General features: G+C 41.8%; 1 protein-coding gene across 2 annotated transcripts; it reads left to right on the top strand.

Moving 5' to 3' along the window:
• The first annotated feature begins 2,834 nt into the window (after positions 1 to 2,834).
• Positions 2,835 to 21,097, top strand: cacng8b (calcium channel, voltage-dependent, gamma subunit 8b). 2 transcript variants are annotated; one of them, XM_020093058.2, is made up of 6 exons: positions 2,835 to 3,108; positions 12,130 to 12,429; positions 13,062 to 13,286; positions 17,119 to 17,202; positions 18,077 to 18,217; positions 18,494 to 21,097. In XM_020093058.2, the coding sequence occupies exons 3-6, from the start codon at positions 13,064 to 13,066 to the stop codon at positions 19,288 to 19,290; spliced, it is 1,245 nt and encodes a 414-aa protein (XP_019948617.1). In that variant the 5' UTR covers positions 2,835 to 3,108; positions 12,130 to 12,429; positions 13,062 to 13,063; the 3' UTR covers positions 19,291 to 21,097. The 2 variants fall into 2 exon arrangements, with proteins under 2 accessions (XP_019948617.1, XP_019948618.1); XM_020093059.2 differs by lacking the exon at positions 2,835 to 3,108 and adding an exon at positions 3,123 to 3,839.
• Positions 21,098 to 22,373: the final 1,276 nt, after the last annotated feature.

Raw genomic sequence — 22,373 nt, 5'->3', positions numbered from 1 at the left:
GGCAAATCCAACACAGCCTGAGGGCAGCCATTGATCAGAGCGGTTTACGAGTGTATGTGCGCTTGTGTGTGGCTGCATTTGTTGCTGTATGTGTTTGCATATGTATGAAGGTTAAAAACTGTTTATTATAATCATCCTGAAACTAAAGTACAACTGTATAAAGTTAGAATTAATTGTGATGTTAATTATCATCTAGTAAGGAAGTAAAAAATCTTCATATCTTCAAAGTTTTAAATAGGAAGTCAAGGTCAAAATGCGATGGAGCCATATAAGTGGATTAGTATATGGATGAAATAACGAGCAATATGTCGTTTCTGACCAAACAGAGAGTGAAAATAATGTCAAATTAAATTTTTAACACTAAAATCAAACTGTTAGTTTTGCACAACTTTAAAATTCTGGACTGTCAATTCACATTTCTCCACATTCTGTAGAGTTATTGAGAACATTTGGTTAAATTAAATATAGGAAGTTGAATTCATCACAATAAAATGGTGCTAAATGTAAAATACATTTGACCTACATCATCCTTGATATGGTAAATTACCAATCCTCCTTTCATCTAAAATATCTTGGTGGGAAAGTTGGCTGTTGTGACTTCATTGTGAAAACATGACCCTAATATAATGTCTTTTTTAACTTTTCAAATCATATAATTGTGATTTAAAGTTGAAATTTCAATTGTAGTATAAATAAGTGTATTTCAAACCCACACCCAAAACTTTACCTGAATAACAACTTCATTTACTTGCAAAACTTTATTACACATAATATAATACTTATGTTTTCATTGTTATCTTTAAAAATACACCCATTCACATACACAATCACATGCATGAATCCAGTGTTTTTACATGAATAACAAAAGTGATGTACAACTGCAGCCTGGGAAATTATTTGTGGGCATCATTTACAAATTCAACATATCAATGACCCTAATCTGACATATTTACTTACATTGTTAACATCACATTTTACATTATTCATCCATCTCCACTTTATCCAGCTCGCAACTTCAGGTGCTTCATACAAAGTCAAGGAAGCAACACAGTTTTCAGAGGGCAGCGTTCCGTCTGCTATTTCTACAGATTTTGTATTCCTGTTTGTTTGTGTGTGTGTGTGTGTGTGTGTGTGTGTGTGTGTGTGTGTGTGTGTGTGTGTGTGTGTGTGTGTGTTTTAATGTTAGGGAGCTAGAGATGTTACATTAGGAAGTCAAACATCGAACATCCACAGGTCAGTGAAACTAAAATGCGTGAGCACTCTGATGTCTGACTTCTACAACTGTGTGCGTGTGTGTGTGTGTTTGTTTGCGTGTGTGTGTATGTGTATACTCTCCTGGTGAATGAAGACTGACTGCTGGTGACATGTGGTTGTTGTGTGGTCAGTTTTCTGTAATAGTGTGCTTATCACTGCATCTGTGTGTGTGTGCGTGCAGAGGCATGTGTGTGTATTTGCTTCTCTCTTTCTCTTTTGTTTGTCTGTGTATATGTGTTTTAGTGTGTGTTTGACTTGTGTATGTGCGTGTGTGTCTATGAGTGTATGTTCATGTGTGTGTGTTAGTGTGGGTTGAGTGGATCTCTCTTTTCACCATCACCATTACTGCATGAAAGACCTGTCACTCTGCATTAGCTCTCTTGTGTGTCTGTGCTTGTGTGTGTGTGTGTGTTTGTGTGTGTGTGTGTGTGTTTGAGAGAGAGAGAGAGAGAGAGAGAGAGAGAGGTGAACTGGGCAGCAAAGCCATTTTAAAGCTATTGAAGGTCATTGTCTGCTCAGTTTTGTGCATCCTATGTGTGCGACCAGCAGCTCAGCCATTGGCTCTGTCTTTATAGATCTGTGCATGATGACATAATCTGGTCTATATCACAAACACAGACACCGATCATCAATACAGTCACGTGACATAATAATGGCAAAAGTGATCAATAATCTATTATTATACAGCTACTACTGCATTTCTGTCTATATCAATAAACACACTGATATTTACCTGTAGATATTTGACTCTCTCTCTCTCTCTCTCTCTCTCTCTCTCTCTCTCCCTCTCTGCAGGGCTGCGCTCCTGCTGCATTTTCCAGAACTACCAGCGCGGCCATCATCATCATCATCATCATCATCATCATCATCATCATCACCATGACCACAGAGGAAAAGTGTCCCACCGGCGCTTCATCCAGTCGCTCTCTAGCAAAAAAAATAATATCGACATCAATAACACACACACACACACACACACACACACACACACACACACACACACATTAGCTGGTCAGGGCTAATAGGCTACTTACAGGCGCGCACAGCCTCGCGCGTCCTGGCTGCACACGCTCCAATAAGCACATCCTACCGGTTTCCTCAGTGTGAGAGAAGAGAGTGCGTGTGCGTGTATGCGTGTGCATGTGTGTGATTGTGTGCGTGGGTTTCATACACACATCACCATGTGTTGATCGCTCGCGCTATGAGCAGAGTTTTGTTGGGATGCGACAAGTTGCTTGCGTCGTCGGGCACGCGCGCGTGTGCAAGGGAAATAGATCGCGGGGCAGACAGGCGGGCATGCGCGCACTCGTCCAACCGGAGGGGAGGATGAAGGGAGGAGGGGGAGGAGGTGGGGGACGCATTCTCCCTGAGTACACACACAAACACACACACACACACACACAAGCAGCGGCCACATCCACTGTGGACAAATCCGTGTTCAGTGACGTGTTTTGTATTAGCCCCTCTTCTTCTTCTTCTTCCTCTTCTTCCTCTTTTGAACGCACGTTCATCCCTTCTTTTCCTCCATCACTGGCTGATTTGAATTCACTCAGGATTATTTCACTTCTCTCCTTCCCTGCGTGCTCCTTATTTCCATCACTCCTTTTTTGTTCCATTTATTTATTTCTTTGCCTCGATAGACCCGTTATTCTACCCCTCCACCCCCTCACTCTCTCTTCTCTCTCTCTCTCTCTCTCTCGCTCTCTTCCCCTCTCCCCCTCTCTCTCTCTCTCTCTCTCTCTCTTTCTCTCTCTCTCTCTCTCTCTCTCTCTCTCTCTCTCTCTCTCTCTCTCTCTCTCTCTTCTCCTCCTTTTGTGCCGCGCTGCGATTTGGTGAAATAAACACGGGCTGCAGGTAAGATCTCTCCACGCTTCTTCTCTTTTTTCCTCCATCATCACAATCCCTCTCCGCTGTTTTCACTCGGCGCATCACACTCTGTCATTCACACGCCACATTGATTGTGTTTCACGTTGCCTGTAACTTAGCGCTCACTACACTGACAGCGCTGAATTTACAGAGAATCGTGTAATGACGGTGTGATCATCCTCCTCAATGGAATCATCGTTTTACCACCTATCTTCGCTCGGGCCTATAATTAGCGACGGAAGCGTCTATTATGCAAATGGCAGCCTTATAATAATAGCTCGGATGGTCTTTCTTCTCTTTGCATCCGCACCGCAGCTGCATGGGGATAAAATTATGTGTTTGCAGGATGAGCCGTTAATTCTGTGCATGTGGATCTGCGTCTGAAATGTGTGATTTGTGTCCCAGTCCACTGAGTTTCATCTGAACCGGCCGCTTCATGCTAGGCGTCCATTTTCCACCGTGCAGCCTCTGCAGGGTGATGTGTGGAGCTGACTCTGTTAATGAATGCACCGCAGTCCGCATCACTATACTTGAGCTTTGCACGCTCCCAGTAGCTGCGAGCTCGTAGCCTCTGTGTCTAATCACTGGTCTGCACAGCATCTGCTTCTCTGCAGCTCCTCTCAGTGCAGGGCCAGCATCGCACACATCATGCAATCTGAGGATCCTTCTCCATCCAGCCCACTGTCCTCCCCTCAACCTGTGCTCTGACAGACCCAGAGGTAAAGGCCACCGAAACATCTGGCACCCCATCCATCATTCACTCTTCACTGCAGCTCACATCACATCATGGGGCTGAATGAAATGACTTGGATTGGAGATGCTACAGGAGTGTGCACTGCAGCACCCAGGAGTTACTCTGCACTCTGTTACTCTGAGTTAGACCTGCGTCCTCACCGGGGGCTGCAGACCACATAGGTGCTTCATTATCCGATGCTCTTATACCCTGTTATGGTCATTTCGGTGACTATAGCACAAGCTTTTCCCCACTGAGCTGAGCTTTTGATTTAGCTGCTGCGTCTCTTTAGGTCTGGCCTTTGTCAAAGCCAGCGTTAATAACAGCAGCCGCTCCTTTATGGTTTTAATGCAGATCCACTCTGCTCTCAGTCATAGTTTTACTGTTGAACTGTGGGATATTTAGATTACTCCACTTCATGTGTGAAGTGCCTGTGTCAGAGAGTGGGCACTGGCTGCCAGCCTAATAGTAATTTTTGCACATTGAAATATCACTAAATTCACATAGTAAACATATACGAGCATTAATCATACAATCAATTAATGATTAATTCATAATGAGCAGATGCATCATCGCCATGTGTGGTTCATATTAAATAAGTTAAACTCTAGTCTGCACATGAACTGCAGTATTAGGACTTTTCACAAGACTTTGAACTAGATTGGCACTCAGCTTACCTCCACATATCAACATACAAACAGAATTTTAATGTTGTAAATCTACATGATCTAGAAAGATGCATCATATGTTATTAACAGATTATTTACTTTGTTCATTAAATCTTAATATATAAAGTAACAATAATGACACTCAGCATACATGACATTCCTTCACCAAGGCCCAACTTAAATTCAGTTAAGCAGAACCTAATATACCACACTTAAAACAGCAGTCCCACACACATGCCTGACCTTCATCAAGAACCAATAATTACTCTCTGAGAAAACTCCTGGATCAGTCCCCTGATCCGGATCCGCACCAAAATTAAAACGTTTTTTTTGTCGCATGTCACATCCTGCCACCAAGTTGTCCAATCTGTCCAGTAGTTTTTGTGTAATCTTGCCAAATAACAGACAAACAAACCAACAAACAAATGGACAGGGGTGAAAACACAACCTCAGTGTTGGAGGTAAACAGATTCTGGTTGCTTAAAGGACATGCACAACAAAATTACACTGTGTGGTGTGATAAATCAAATGTTTTAGTGATGAGAAGTTGTAATCCTTGGAGCCACAGTGCGGCCCCTGACTGCGGTTGGCCCCGCCATCTGTCGGTGACGCCCACTCAGCCACTCCTCCTCCCACGTGCTAACCATCGTCTGTACTATGTGTGATGTGTGCGTGCATGTGTGTGTGGCTTTGATGATCATCTCTGTGGATTTTTGGATTACTTTCAAAACTCGGCCGGCTCTCAGATCTGCTGTTTACGCTGTAAGGTGACTCATTGCAGTCAATACTGGTGCGGAGCCCACACAGGGTCTGTAGCTGTGTTTTAGCGCTGGCCAAACATAAATGGTCTAATTCAAGAGCGGTCCAAAACAATTGGAAAGAATCTCCCTGACTTCCGCTTGTTTTGCATCATTATGTCATACTGTGTGTGGTTGGGGCGGTCAGGTCTTTTTTTCTCACTCTCTCTCTCTCTCTCTTTCTCTCTCTCTCTCTCTCTCTCTCTCTCTCTGTCTCTCTCTCTCTGAGGAGGTGTAGCAGTTCTGCAATGATCATCACATCTGTCATAGCTAGCTACTGCTCAGAGGATCAATGCCTTTGCAGCAGTTTTCTCTATGGCAGCAGATAGTACAAGATAATCTCAGGGTCCCAGAACAGATCTAATCATCTAAAACACCTCTGTTCAATCACATCTGATGTCTTTCAGCAGAACAAATTGCTACTAATCTATTGCACTTGGTGATAAGATCTGAACTGTACCTAAATGAGTACATATTTGCTGATTCAGCACCACATTGTTTATGATTCCACTGAGCAATATAATTAGATCTCTAATTGACTCCCGTCTCAATGGCTGTGACCCGTGCATCAATTAACCCCCAGCTACGGTGTTTTTAAGTGCTTCACTTGATGCTAGCGAAGCCTGTGAGAGCGAGGCTGTAAGAGTCTGTGACTGAACCAGATCGTGTCAGTGATGTATTGTGTGTCGACCCGTCTGTGTGCAGAGGCATGCAGCGGAAACATACAGCAGACAAAGCGTCTGACAGACAGCCATGCTCACTGGACTGGAGATACACAACACAGGACCTGTGATCAAACCATTGTCTCTATGTAGGTGTGTGTGAGTCTCAGTCATTTCAACCCAAATACTGAAGCTCATCAGAAAAAAACGTAATCAGCATTTTTTACTATTTCTAGAATTCATGTTGAATACATCATGGCTGAGACTGCCTTTGAGTTGCAGATTCTTAGGGTGAAGCACTGTAATATTACTGCAGCTTGTTACTGCAAGTTGTTTTCTTAATTTGCACGTTTTTTCTATTTGCATGTATTTTCTTAATTTGCAGTGCGTTGAGCTCTCTCGGCCACCGTGTAGCTGCACTTCAATAGACACTGGGAGATAAATATAGTATGTCATAAAATCACCAGTCAAATCTGACAAAGATCCTTAAAATGTTTGGCAACTTTGCCCCAAAGTAACGTTTAAAAAGCCTTTTTCCAGAGATTATACTTCTCCTACACATTTGTAAGGCTTCGCGACACCGCAACGACTTAGTCCAAACACTGTGACGTGACGTTTTTACCTCATCCCATCAGAAGCTTGTGAACAAATTCCATGCTACTCAAGAATCAAGTTAAACTTTGGTGCTGTGTCTGTAGCATTTCTACAGTATTGTGCTATCCATGTTGTAGGAGGAAATATTATTCTTCTGAGCCTGATAATAACCATATAAACATTCTAGAGTAACAACAAACTGTCATCAAGTTCAGTTGCAGAAACAGGGTCCACCGCAACTTGTGAAAAGAAACTAAAATAAGTCTGGAAATATTTTTCATTGGACTCAGACCATCAGAAAAATGTTATAGACAACCAAAGGCCGGTGCGCTTCTGTGTCACAAAACATTTCAAATGAAAGGAGGAAACACTGAGTTTCAGTTCTTACACTTATACAAACAGCATATTGTCAAAACCTTCATATTTTGAAATGACCATTGCTTGCGATTTGCACAAGCTATGTTCACAGAGGTTTACACTTTCTTGGACCCTTTAACACCTGGTATTAAAATGCATCAAAATCAATTCTGTATTCAACCTTTTTTTTTTACCTGATTTACACCTGGTATTGATGTCCCCAGTGTTAATATCTGAAATCAGATAGTGATCAGATTGCTCTGTTCAGCTCATGAAAAGACAGAAGAAGAAGAATAGAAGCAGGTGGTAGCCATATCCGTGACGCTGTGTTATCGTGTTTGCTTGCTTTCCGATTGGATTACAATTAAACTTTATCCACAGGTGACATGTGAGGACTGAGAGGAGAACTGATGCCTGTAGCAAAAACTGCTATAGCTGCATAACTAATGCTACCTCACTGGTTAAGAACAGTTGCATGTGAATGCAGCATTATTTCCAACCACAGAGCTGTTATTATTTATTATAGTTATTATTTCTCCATAGAGCTATTACATGTGGATTTACAATGCGTTTGTATTTTATATGGCATGTGTTCAGTATAATGATCTGATCACAATCTGTCCTCCAAGTGTTTTGGGTGCATTTAGACTTAAATCCTACATTTATGTGATCAACAATCTGACTGCAATTCAATCAACAAAAATGTCTTTTAATGTCATGTGTTACTGGGGTCCTCTAACATTAGCAGGCTACCATCTCTACATTTGGACTTTTGAATATTAACTTGCAGCCCCTCTGTCTATACTAAGGTCTTTTTTAGCTTTGAAATCTGCAATTCATTTTTTTTTTTTTGGTTTTGTTCATTTCTTTTTCATGCACATTCACATGCACATGGATTTAAGCATATGTTCATGGGTCCATGAGCGTCAGGTCATCCAGAGACACTTTATTTTTGGAGCCTCTTAGACCAAGGTGTTACTGTCACTGCCTCCTCGGGCTGTTCTGCTCAGATAGGCAGAGACTTGGTCACATGCAGTTTTTGCATCTTGGTGGACTCCTCACACGAGCTTAATGGTAATTCTGCTCTGCTTTGAAGTGTCGTTTAAAGACGACCTATTTCATGACTTTATTGTCGTGATTTTGACAGTTGTGGGGGTTTGAAGCCTTCATATGTTCTCGCATGCCAAGAGTTTGTTTGCATGTTGATCACTTTCTGTGCACCTGTGTGTGTGTATGTGTGTGTGTGTGTGTGTGTGCATGTGTGTGTGTGTGCGTGCCAGCTGCAGGATCCCAGCCGTGAGCTCAGGTGTGCAGCTTGCTCTCATGATTAAGGAGAGGAATCATCTCGGTCACTGCTCTGAATATTTAGGCTCAGAATGTTTTCTTAATTTTCACTGCTGCCATCAAGACTGAGAATAGAACCCACTGCTTGTATTTTTAGAGCTGTCATCATAAGTAGGCCCGCATGGTGCAATTTTGGTCTTTTGGTCAAGATTTAGTTTAAGCTTATGTCATTTATACTCACTACAGTATTTGATGCTCCTCTTTTTTTGACGTGCAACAGACAGTTAGGTGTGACTTTGTTGTTTATCCCCACATGTCCACACAGGATCACTGGATTTTAAATGTGTGGAGGAAAAAACTTATTAGAGATGTCATCATTTATTCAACAAGCAGTTTGGTAGTTGATTTATGCAATGAATAGCTAATGCAGCAGCTGCTACAAAATTCAAAACTCTCATGTGATTTATGGCGGCATTATTAGAGTCAAAACTCAATGGATGTGCTTATTACAAGCAAGGTATTCTGTCATGCTGGGGATGAGTCACACTGGCAGATCTGATTACAAACTCAAGTTCTCTGACAAGCGAGGGCCTGGTCCTGTAACGGTTCTGCAGCAGCTAGCTCCCAAAGCTATGCTCTTAGGCCTTTGTTGCTGCAGTACATCCTGCTGCAACTAATTGGCCTCTGGCTGGTCCAGAGTCCTCTGAGTGCTGCAAGCATACTATAAAAGCAACACTGTGAGGGTAAGTATGCTCTGGAAAAGCTCTGCATTATGGCAAAGGGAAACTTTTACTTATCCAACTATGTTCTTAATCTGAAATAATCCAAACTTTCTCAGCAATGCAGTCAAATCTTTTGGTTCATGATGGACAGTCGGGATCAAGGTCTTAGTTAAGGTTAAGGTTAGTTAATTGATGGGAGCCCAATCAGAGATCTTTTTAATATATTGTTAAAACCTAGTGCCTACATTACCCACAATGCAACACACGCCAATTGTTTTGTCAGAAATTTGGATGTGCTGCTCTTGTAGCTTTGAGCTGTTAGAGATGAGCTGAGGAGACAAAGGTTTCAGAGGCTTTTTTTCCATCTGTCATACTTGTGTTCTTCAGACCAACCATCTCTGACTCCAGTGACATCATATAAGGGGATTTGTATCATCACCGCATGGGAGAAAAACAGACCTCATACCAATTTTTTCACATATGCTGAAGTAAACAACTTTTCTTCAAAGATGTTTTCTGTCATTTCAGGTAGTTCATATCACGCTGACGTATGTTCCAGAGTGTTTACTGTACGCTAATTAGTCATTTAATGCTTTCAGAACAGGGTGAAACATCATGATTGAAACTTGTGATTGGTACACATGTATTGCCGGGACCTTGCTATTGCTGCTCCATTCTGATCGCTGGTGTGCAGACCGGCTGCAAGAAGGCCGTGGGATATTTTGGCTTCATTTCTGGATAGTTGGAGGAAGTAGAGACATGTCGTCCATCTTTTTATACAGTCAACGGTGAAAAATGTATTTTATTTACTCGAAACCTTCTCTTATTCAGCACTCCACATATTAAAATAATATAGTTAATTGTGTACATCTATTTCTTTCTGCACTCCCTCCAGCCCTTTTTGGATGAACAATTAATTGTATTACAAATAATATTGGCCGAAATTAAACTGGAATTCATGAAATAAAAAAACCCTCCCCTAAGCTCCCAAAATTCAGGCTACCCACCTTCAGCTAAAAGAGAAATTAAATGTACCATTTCTGACCCCATCGCTCCTGCTAATAATTTTCATACAGTCCCTCTAACCAATTCAGTTACACTCTCACTCTGTCTTTCTCTTTTTTTCTCTTGCCCTCTTGTTCTTTCATGCTCTCTTGCTCCCATTCCCCTCGTTCCCTCTTTCTTAATTATTGGTGGAAAATAGAAATTACAGATAATTAAATGACAATTATGATCTCCTTCACAGGGGAGTCTTTGCTACGGGGAATAACTCAGTCTTAGTGGGTTATTCTTAAGGTCATTCATTAAATAATGGAGTCAAAGACCACACACACACACACGCGCACACACTCACACACACACGCACACACATACACACACACACGCACGCACACACACACACACACACACACACACATATGCACACACACTAGATACTGTATTTTTAGGCTTTGGAGATAGTGTAATCCCTCCTGGACATGTATTTTCCTCAGGGAGAGGCAGTATGTTGATAGGGTTGGAAGGTCACATACACAACACACACACACACACACTTGCACAATCGCATTCACTTGTTTGCTTGCACATATGAACCCACAATGTATAAATAAGCTGCACTGTGGCGGTGTCGTTTGACAGTTTACATAATAAGGAGGCTGAACGCAGAGATACGAGGCTAACTGTCTAACTGAGGGGAGCTGAGGGGAACATTACTGGGATTCAATAAGATTGGACTAGACCCATCCACAGATGCAATGGAGAGGAAACGTGCACACAAACACACGTGCACGCACATAAAACACACACAACACACCGTCATCTCTCCTCCTGTCTCTGAGGCAGCTCTGTTTCGGGTCTCACAATGCAAACAGGATGTAACCTATTTTGATCACGGTGCCATATTGCATCATGAAATATTAACAGACATGAATGCGCTGCATTATTTTTTGGAATAATCAGCGCTTCTTCATCTGCACATTTCATTTTAATCCATCATGAAAAGACAGTGAGACCCTGCCTGTGTATGTTTGTGAATGCATGAAGTGTGTGTGTGTGTGTGTGCTTCTGGGAGCATCTGTGTCGCATTGGTCACACACGCATCTATTGATAGAGCATTAGCACACTAGTGTGTCCGTCTGTCTTGGGTTTCAGAGTCAACGCTATCGTGCCATCATGACATCCCCCTCATTTCTGCCTCTTTCTCTCCCATCTCTGTTCTCTGTCCTCTCTCCGCTTTGCTCTTTCTCCCTCTATCTCTTGCCTGCCCCCCCTCCCCTCGCTCTATGCTGATCCAGACTTTGGAATTCAATGTTGCTATGGTAACAATGTCGGGTTGGTCCTCTCTGCCTCCCCCTCTTGCTCCTCTTATTCAGATAGATGCAGTACAACTTGCTCTGTCTTTAGCCTGTGATACTGTCACTGCTCTAATTACTCTGTCGTATTAACACCGTCTGGTTCTATTCCATCAATCAATGTTAGTTCATTGATTGACAGAAAATTAATCAGTGGCTGATTTCACAACGTCATTCCATTCATTTTCAAGCAGTTATATGCTATAGCAGCTCTGCATAGGCACAGTGGGGCATTGAGCTATGTCAGCATGCTAACATGCTAACAACTAGAATGGCTCTCAGTAGAGCTCTTCCCCCCCACCAAGGCGCAGCAGTCTCCTTATGAAACCACACTTAAATTCACACATCCAGTATTTTAGTTGGATCTGCAGCAAATTTCACACACTCATAACTCACACTCATAAATATCAGTACGCTGAACATGGCTGATTTTTTTTAAATCAAGTTCCATCAATTATTAGAAATCAATAAAAGATGGTGAAAAAGAAATCTCACAAAAAACATAATGTCCTTTATTGCCTCACCCCTTGGTTGAGCAGACGCAAAACATAACCTCCATCATCCATATTAACGTCATGGTTTTTTCAAGAGTTTGACGTTAAAAGTATTATTTTAACACCAAATACTATTATAGTATAAAAAATATAATGATGATCTTTTGTTGACTCTTGAAAGAGCAAATGTGATGAGATCAGTAAAAAGGGATTAGAATTCATGAGTGGAGTCCAAACAATTCATTATAATTGTTGAGGACTTTTCAAAACTGAAAAACTCAGATTTGTGACCTAATAAATGTTTCTGTAACTCAACGCTGACTTTTGTTTTATTTCCTGTGCTGCAGCTGTAGAGAGGAGACCATGGGTTCTGTGGATCAAGCTTCCTGCTAACACCGGACGGACAGCGAGCAGGGACGAGTCACAGCCTCCAACCGGCACCACCTTTGCAGCAAGAAAGACTAAGAGAGGGGGAGAGAAAAAACAGAAAGAGACAAAAAAGAGAGAGGAGGAGTGCAAGAAGGAGAGAGGGGAGCGGGTGAGAACAGTCGATGGATGCTGTCCGGATTGAGGGGACAGCACGTTCTTCACTGACGAGGAAAAGAAAGATTTCAAAATTGAGTCGAAGGATAGAAACTCGCCGTCAGGTAATGTCTCACTTTGGACTTTCAGATTTAGTTTGACCATGTTAAAAACTCTCACAGTATCAGATTTACCAGCAGGAAATAGTTAAAAAGTAGTACAAATATCTGCAGTAGGAACAGTAGACCACTGAGGTTACAGCTATTCAGATACTGTGATACTGTAACTGCATGTATGTGTGTGTGTATATGAATGTGTGTGTTTGTGTATTCATCTCCAGCCCTGCTGACTCTGAGGGGGGAGAACGGTGTCAGGGTCATGAATATGTAGTAGACTGAGATTGGGAGGGTGTGATCTGTTGTGTTTCACATCAATTCTGTCTCGTTAAGCGGAGTCAGCAGAGTCATCCAACTCTCCTCCAAGGACACATCATGGACTCACTTATGCACCTCCCACGTCCGCCTCCTCCTGCCTCTCGTCTTTTCACACCGCTCCCCTCTCTCCCTCCCACCGGTGCCCCTCGCCTCTCCCTGCCCCTCGTCAACCCTGTCTTTTTTAATAAACTGCACTTTGTGTATGGTTGCGAAGCTCCGTTATCGCATCCTTTCTCCTCTGAATCTCTGTTTAATTTCTCTCTGTCTCCTCTGCACCCCTGATGTCCACCCTTCTCCTTCTCCTCCTTCTTTCCTCTGTGAAGGCATGGTGTGTGAGAAGGGGATCCAGATCCTTCTCACCACCGTGGGGGCATTCGCTGCCTTCGGCCTGATGACGGTGGCAATAGGGACGGACTACTGGCTGTACTCCCGTGCCCTCATCTGCAACAGCACGGCCAACGTCTCCCAGGATGACCCCCACAACAAGGACAAGAAGGACCCTGGGGCGCTCACCCACTCTGGACTGTGGAGGATATGCTGCCTAGAAGGTAGAGAGGAAGCTGCAGGAGACATTTTGGGGTTGTTGTTGGGATTTGAACGGAGGATGAGCGGTGAAAAAAGTTTGCTGACATTGAGGATGCTAATTTCAGTTTAGTGGCTGCAGTGAATGTGAGCTTAAGGTAATAAAGCCCTGGTAACATTTTTGGTCATTGTAGAGGCAAAATTAGTCAGACTAGATATTCTCTCTAAGGATTAAGTTAAGCAGGATAAATAAAGAAGAGTGAACTGGATATGTTTTGTAATCTAGACTATAGAGAATAGACCAGAGCAGTTGCAGGACACATTTACATTTACATTGAGGCATTGGAGTGTTTCCATCAGACATAGTAATATTGTTTGTGGCACAGATTTGTCTTAAATCCCACAACCCCCACATCCCACATCTGGGATGCGAGGAATGATGGCACTTGGGTGGTCCACTTCTGTTCTGATCTGGGCCACAAGGAAGTCATAGCAATACAGCACGTAAACCAAAGGTGGCCCGGATTTGTTTTCTGCTGCCACATTCGTCATTTACATCATGGGAAGTTTTAGATACACATCCAGATTACACCTTGCAAACTGCACCACATGGTTGCCAAAAGTGATTCACATTTGCTGTGGGATTTCGGGTAATATTTTAGATTTTACAAGTGGGCCACAAATATCGTTTTCTGTTTGCCATTGAACACAAAAATGATAAGTCAACCTCAACTCCATAGATGCACATAACTGAGAAACATCCAATCATTGGGCAAAATTTTGTTACGCACCAACATCAATGCAGAAACTAAACTTAAATGTATTCACATTTGGATTATGGATACATTTGGGAACTATGGCGTGTCGTTTGCATCACACATTTAATACTGAAGAGTAATGAATTAGCTCCAGCTCTGATTTAAACCCTGACTGGCTTCTTCTCCAAAGCAACAACGACGGAGCTTCATGAATATTGTAGTGTTCAGAGCGTCCACCGTCACAGAATGACACACAAAACCTTTTTGTCTCTAGAAAGAACGATTAAATAATAACAACTGGCATCCAGAACAAAAGGTTCTACGTTAAGAATAGTAGAGAATATTAAGACATCTCTAAAATGGGAATTCAGAGTGGTGAAGAACATTTCCAAACCCCCCTCCCACTGCTCCTTGGAGAGTACTGGCTTTGATTCTCCAAGGATTGAGCTGTGAGGTTCAGGATTTGTGTGATTGGAGGTGATGCTAAGAGTGAGGATCAACAGCTGGACCCTGTATCTGTTGCTACGGAGACAACAGATGTGCCTTTTGTACTTATTAAACTATCTACACATCATCTAAACAGAGAGGTGTTATAGCAGCACACAGTCATATAGAGAATTCTGGATATAGACTTTTCTGTCATTACAAACTTTTCTGGATCCATTGTAACACTGCAAGATAGGATGTTTTTTAAATATTTTCTCAGTAGTTTCTCTTTCTGTTTTTTTTAAATTGCATTTGCTGTTTTCACTATAAACAATCAGAAGAGACACATTTAATCATCACTCTAGAAAACTTTGATTAGAAAACTGCAGCTTCTCTAAGATCAATATTAGCATCAACATACACATAATCCTGTTGGTTATTTTTAAACCTTGATATCGTGAGAAGAAATTATTAGAATCTCAGTGTAATTACATGACGCTGAATTCAAAACAATTCATTAATCTGTGTCTTTGCATCTTGTTGCAAAAGATCAACATTCACGCTGACACTGTCAACTTTCTCTCTCCAACTGGCGGGAGACACAGAAACTGGCAGCCGCCACCTCTCAATCTTCAGCTTGTCAGTGCAACACAAGCTGCTAATTCATTATACATTGCAGTGACTGGCTGACACTCAACAGTAAAGGCTGGGCTGGAGTGAAGTGGCTACAGCCAAAGGGTGGTGGTGGTGGTGGTGGTGGTGGTGGTGGTGAGTGATCTGTGTCTTCGCTCACAGAGAGACTGAGGTAACGGTTTTTCTGTCTCCAGGAAAACCTCCCGGCTCCCCTCATGCAGCGTCCCCGGCCCATCCTGCGCTTGGTTATTGTACAGAACTAATTTGTCCTCATCTCTAAGCTTCCTGATAGCAAAGCAGCCAATTAGAGATAAGCTCGAGCCCTCGCAGCTCTTCTGCAGTGCACCCCCACTCACTCCCTCCATCGCCTCACTCCCTCAGTGTCTCCACTCGCTCTTCCTCTCTCACTCCCCCAAACATTACATTTCATCTTTCACTGGTTCCTCCTCCTTCTCTCCCTCGTTGGAGCTTTTTCTTTCAGCCTTTTCTTCCACGTTGTGGTGCAGTACAGCTGACAGTGTCTTGGCATGGCTTAGAGGTCAAGTATCCTTGATGTCTGTGGAGTGTTCAGCCAAGATAGATGCTCAGTAGTCGTGCAGTGATGCAGTGAGGTGTAGCTGGAGTGGAAATGCAGGACATGTTAGCTCTGAAAGATTTATGCCCGCGGGTGGGTGGCATGCTGTAGATAGAGATGTGTCCTCTCCTGTGCTCCTCGGCAGGTTTACTGAAGGTGGGGTCGCACTGACTTACCTGAAACTGATAATTTTATTTCGTTTGTAGGATATTTGGTCATAAAGTGCAAACATTTGTAAGTTTATGAGCTAACGTCAGAGCTTTTATTCAAAAAGGGAAATGCAACTTCTTATATTTATCTACAGAACTTAAGCTTTTTATATTGATATTGTTCATATTAAATATTCACATATCAATATAGATTTAATATGTTAAACTATAATGGGTTTTTTCTCTCTTGGCATTTGGTTGGGGCTTCGAAAAAAGACTGAATCTACTTTTAAACGGTAACCGATCATTTTATATATTTGCTGTGTAATTCTTTGAGATTCACAGAGGTCTGACCAATATTTATTGAGAAATAGTAGGAAGGTCTTTTGAAAAATTATATTAAAAAGTAAAGATAATTCTCTCTCAAGAACTCAAGATTTGTATTGTGACACTTGGACTAAACTCTCTGACATTTGAAAGGTTCATTATGAATTGATACATCTTATTAACAATCTGACAACAGAATATTTAGTGATTATACTTTTTTTATTGGCTTTGAGTGCATGACTTATACTTGGAATACTATATTTTTACACTGGTATTTTTTAATAAACAAAGCTCTGAATTACTCCCTCCACCATTGAGATCCTTCAATCATCGTGTACTTTTAGAAACTTGTGGAAATCTGTGCAAATTTGCTCTAATGTTTTGAAGGTTTCAAACATGTTTCACTTGTCACAGTCTGAAGTCTGTTGATCCTGTGTCTTAGGACGGTAACACTGATGTTGCATCCCTCTTTACCTCCATCTGTTTCTTTGCAGACCAACCTGTGGGCATGTTAGAGCTGTGAGAAAGAGACCAGCTCGTCCTACGTCTTTCCATTTCTTCCCTCCACCTGTGTCTCTTCATTCCATCACATCTCTCTTACAATCCATCCATCAGCAACAGTGGTGTGCTGTCATCATCGTGCGTGCATCCCTCCGTTCCTCTGTCTGTCTACATGCAAGACCTAGGCGGGTAGTTTCTGCCATTGTGTCTGCATATTTGTATGTATTTACACGTGTGTACGTACTGTGTGTATGTGATGTAACTAACATTTCCCATAAGAACCATTATTAACCTTGTATGTTGTAGTTTATCGCCAGGCTCATGTGCTTGGATTAAAAAAAGGATTTTCTAGCACAGATATGATTGTGTTCAGGTGTCCATCACTTTGTCTCAGGAGTGTATTTGTTGCTTTCTTTTCTCAATGCTCTCAGATACGAGGTCTTGTGTTTTGTTGTGTCTGGTCACTGTTGTTTCTCCTCTTAAATCTCAGGAGTGAAGAGAGGAGTTTGTTCTCAGATCAACCATTTCCCAGAGGATGCAGACTTTGACCATGACGGGGCAGAGTACGTCCTACGTAAGTCAATTCCCACTTTACAAAACATGGGTGACGAGGGAGAGGGAAGAAGAAGAGAAGTAAAGAGAAAACATACCCAGACCTGCTCTCCACGTCCTGTTAATCTTGTGTTTCTATTGCTCATCCCTCTGACGATAGCGTCAGCAAGACATAAGCCGAAAGACATGGGCGATGGGGCGCCCTAGTTCATGCCCTGCAGGGGTATTTTTGGGCTCTATGATATGCTACATGTGTGCGCGTGCAAAAAGCTTGTGTTCTGTTTACAATGTTGCAGAGACATTTTGCTGGCATTTAGGTGGCATTTTCTCTCCAGTGGCCTAGTTGTCCTAGATGAGAGAGGAGTGTTTGTGTGTGTGTGTGTGTTTGTGTGTGTGTGTGTAGTTGGCAGAAGGTCACATGGGAAGGGTTTGATTCAGTCATGTGCCTAGAAATGAGTAATTAATTTCCTCACTAAGTATTATGTGTATATTCTTAATGAAGCAGCTTCAACCATTTTTTATTTTCTATGTTATTGATATTATGAAACCTCCTTGCATTAACCAGGGGTGATCAGTTAAAGAAAGGGTTGGTAGTTGTTTCTGAAACATTTTTTATCTTATAGCCATCATGAAATAAAATAAAAAAGCCAACGTCTGTGGCCCTCGCAGGACTGAAATGACCAATTATATAATTCGGACCAAATCTTCCATGGTGAAGGAGAGCGAACAGTAAACAGTGAGGCTGATATGAGTAACATGAATAAGAAATTCTTCAGAATTATTACTATGAAACAGTTCTGATATTGTCGGAGACGTCCCCTGTCATTTTCCATATATTTATTCTCATTGTGCTTTTATAGTTTTTTTTCTTTACCATAATTCTTTCCTGTGTTCAGGGGTAGTCAGGGCTTCCAACATCTTCCCGATCCTCAGTGCCATCCTGCTGCTGATGGGAGGCATGTGCATCGCTGCTAGTCGCTTCTATAAGAGCAAAAGAAACATCATCCTGGGGGCTGGGATCCTTTTTGTGGCTGCAGGTACGTGTATTTTCATGTGCTCACCTCTTAACGATTTAAAAAAAATAATTTTAGCTTGTTATGCATTCTAGAATGAAAATTGAACTGACTTTTCCCTTTAATTTTAGATTTTCAATTTGAATTTTTAGTTATGAGTGCCGTAATAAAAAGTTGCCATATTTCCCTCAAATTTTCTCAAACTTTCTACAGTAAAATCTTCTGAAACATGACATGCAGACAATGAGGGTCACCCTAAATGTCCATGTGTATTCAGCTCTTGTTTCTGTGTTCTCTCAGGACTGAGTAACATCATCGGTGTGATCGTGTACATCTCGGCTGCGTTGGGTGACATCTCTCCGAAGAAGGATGAGGATAAGAAGTGGCAGTACTCATACGGTTGGTCCTTTTACTTTGGAGGCCTGTCCTTCATCATGGCTGAGATGGTCGGGGTGCTGGCAGTCAACATCTACATCGAAAAGAACAAGGAGCTGCGCTGCCGCTCACGCACCGACATTTTCAAGAGCACGACGCACGCCATGCTCCGCCTGCCCAGCTATCGCTTCCGCCGCCGATCCCGCTCCTCGTCCCGCTCCACTGACCCATCCCGGTCCCGAGATCCCTCACCTGTAGGGGGAGGTGGGGGCAAGAACTTTGGCCTGCCCCCTTCCGCGTTGCTTTCCCAGGGGCCCATCTCAGTGTCTACTTTACCCAACCCCCACTCCCGCTCCCACACGGCCCTGGCTGGAGGTGACATCTCCCTCTACACGTTGTCCCGCGACCCCAAACTGGGGGGCTTGCCACCCATGTACGGAACGGTGGACAGGGCCACACTCTACCAGCTCCACAACTGCTTCCCAAAGGATGGGGGTGGAGGGGGAGTGATGATGAGCGGCACGCTCCCCTCGCTTAAGTCCCACAACCCTTCAAATTCTTCCAACTCAAATGCGCAGATGCCCAACTCTGTGGGCTCCGGCCCTCCGCCCTTCACCTCGTCCACAGTAGACAGGGAGCGAGGGATGGGGACTCTGGACAGGCTCAAGGGAGACAGGGAGAGCAACTCTAACACCCTCAATAGGAAGACAACGCCTGTGTAGAGCGAGGCTATGAGAGGGGGAGGCGAGGAGAAAGGGAGAAAGGGAGGAAGGGTGGTAGTGTAAGAGGACAGATAGAGAGGAGCACTGCGGTTCAACAGGAAATAAATAGGATGAAAGGGTCTATCCCTCCCTCCATGTTCACTGTTATTTAGTCTACTCAATCTCACTGAGAACAAAATGAAGCGGAGTAATAACAGAGTGAAAATAATAACAACAACAATGAACTTTCACAATAAAACTATTTTGATATTTTAACGTGCTAGAAATGATTTATTTTGTTAATGATCAAACGCAATTAACCTTGGGCTCTTATGAAAAAAAAAATGTTTCACATATTTTGTTGTGCAATATTCCTGCTAATTTAACCAGATCAGCACTAATGTACAATTGTTGTTGTGATTATTCTTAGCGTTATTACAAACTAGCTGTATTTGCAAACACTATAGATTGGAATGAAATTTTAATTTTGACGTTTGTTTGTTTGTTTGTTTTCTCTTTACTTTTGGATCTTGACAACCTTTACTGTGAATTTCTTCCATGCGCAGCCGCATTGAGCTGTGTGTAGCTGTGTCAAAGTGTCAAGCATGAGTGTGCACAACATGTGGGAGAATGTGAGCCTGTATTATTCTTTTAACCCCCCCCCCCATATTATATGATTTTCATTAATAACATGAAGTCAGATGTGAATACTGTAAATTGTCTTCCAATATTGATACAGAAAGAAATGCAACAATAACATGAGTGACTGTGACGACTGACCAACTTCATTGTTATTACGAGTCTGAGTTTTCTGCAGGCTTCTGTTCGTCTTATTTCCATTCTAATCAGTGTTAAACAGTAGTACTTGTAGCTCTAGTCGTGTTGAAGATGTTTGTTCTTGGGCATTAACAGAAACCTCCGACCTCCGGAGGAAGCAGAAAAAAAAGAGAGACAGAATAATAACCTTTGTACAGAATCAGGTAAAGGTCGCTGCCTGAGCAGAACAACGGAAAAAAAAATCAATCAAATCATGTTTTTTTTTAATTACATGACGAGTCCCAAAGTGACACATGCAACTCATCCTTTTCAGTGGCAAAAAAATATGTATATGTGGGTTGAGAGGGTTTAAAAAAAAAAAACACTAGAGAAAAACTTTTGAGAAGAAACATGTACATTGTAATTTATGCATACATATATTTGTAAAGTCTACAGATACCTTTTTTCGGGACCACTGTTTAAACTGGTTATGCATTCTGGGCAGGGCGGGTTTGGATGAAGTGTTTCGTTCCCGGTGCCCTCCCTGGACTCTGGTCGGGTGGTTTCACTCGCTGTCGACCCCTCCCTCTGCCCATGTTTGTTCACATCCTCAGTGTTTCCCCTACTTTGTCACATGTCCCCTAACCTTTCACTGAGCTTCCCTCTGTGACACTGGAGTCTGACCAGTTCTGTTTATGTTGATGAGAATGTAAACACATGTAATCCCCCCCCCCCCTCCCTCCCTTACTCTCTCTCCTCTGAACTGTCCTGAGTGAGTGCAGATCCGGGTTGAAACCATGGACACACCTGCTACATGATGTATCGAAGAAAACGAAACAACAACCAGACGCTTCCAGATTCTACGACTTTTCATTTTCTTTGATTTCATTTGAGAAAAAAATGAAAAAATGTGATAAAACTGCACACAGATAGCATTTATGTGGGCAATATGAATAGTATGTAGTTGAGAATAGATATATCTAGACAAATGATTATGGTTTATCTAAATGTGTGATAAACTTAAAAACACTGTATTGCACGAAGTTTATAAAAAAAAACAATAACAGACATATTCACAGACTGCTGTCTTTTGTTTCTTTATTTTACTGAGAAAGAAGCTGGCGTCGCTTATGAAGAAAGATTGAGAATATACCTGTGTTTGGAGAATCCCTCAATATTCTCTGCAGGCAGGCTATAACGTGTGTGGAGAAAGTAATCAGATGCTGAAGTAAAAGTAGCAGGAACATGCTCAAAAAGCTAGTTTACATATTCCTCTACTGAAGTGAAATCTCAGTTTAACAAGCATTTACACAAAAGCTAGTGTTGAAGGTCAGGTATGTTAACTGGAGTGTGAACTCCAAGTGTAAAGTTGAAGGCTCCATATTGAGAATAGACTTTACAGTGAAGTAGGAGACATCTTGTTCAGCAGTTCATGAATTCATATATTCTGTGTTTTTCAATTAAATTGAAGCAATGGCTCTAATTAGAAGTTTATTTTTATGTATTGAACTTCGTCAAAGAAGAGTAAACTGTTTTTATTTTTATTTTATATTAAAATGTGTCAATAGGAGATTTAAAGTAAAATTACGTTACCTGGAACACATTGTACTCCAAGAATCAAAAGTAAAAGTACTCAGTAGGAAGCATAGCTCCAATCAGTGTTATATTTATTATGTATGTATGTGTCACGTATTTATGTTGTAGATGAGTTTAATCAACTTAAATCACTTTATATACTGTTTGGTAATTTAATGCAGAAAAACTGCATCATATGTTATTAACAGATGTTCAACAAACTTTGTACAGAAACTAGAATGACTGTAGAGCACATAACTCCAAAGACCCTATAGTCCCCTCAATTCAATCAGACAGCACCAGTTCCACAGGCTCCTAGATATTAGTTCCCCTAATGTTGCCTGATCATCAAGATGCATGAATTATTCCCTTTGGTGAAATGGTTAAAAAACGTTTTATCTCACAATGTTAAAGAAAGTGAGAAGGTATTCCTGGATCCACACCAGGATTCAGTGGGTTCTTCACTGACCCACGTCGCAGTAGGTTTAATTGAAATCTGCCCAAACAAACAAATGCATATAAATCATGACCTTGCATATTATAAACTGAATATGCTTTGTATATAAAAAAACATAAACTATAAAGTAACTGGTTTAGCCTATATAAGTGCAGTGGAGGAAAAAGTACAATATTTCCCTCAGATATATATGGAGGAGAACACATGAAAAAACTTGAGCTTCAAGAATTTTAAAATTAGGTTTAAGTGCAGGTGCTGACTAAACTTACTTTCCATTATACACGCACACACTCACCATAGGAAACAAATATTGCTT

Source organism: Paralichthys olivaceus, chromosome 13 (assembly GCF_024713975.1).
Source record: "Paralichthys olivaceus isolate ysfri-2021 chromosome 13, ASM2471397v2, whole genome shotgun sequence".
Taxonomy (NCBI): domain Eukaryota; kingdom Metazoa; phylum Chordata; class Actinopteri; order Pleuronectiformes; family Paralichthyidae; genus Paralichthys; species Paralichthys olivaceus.
Note: the sequence above shows the minus strand (reverse complement) of the source record. Positions and strands in the feature narration are given on the sequence as shown.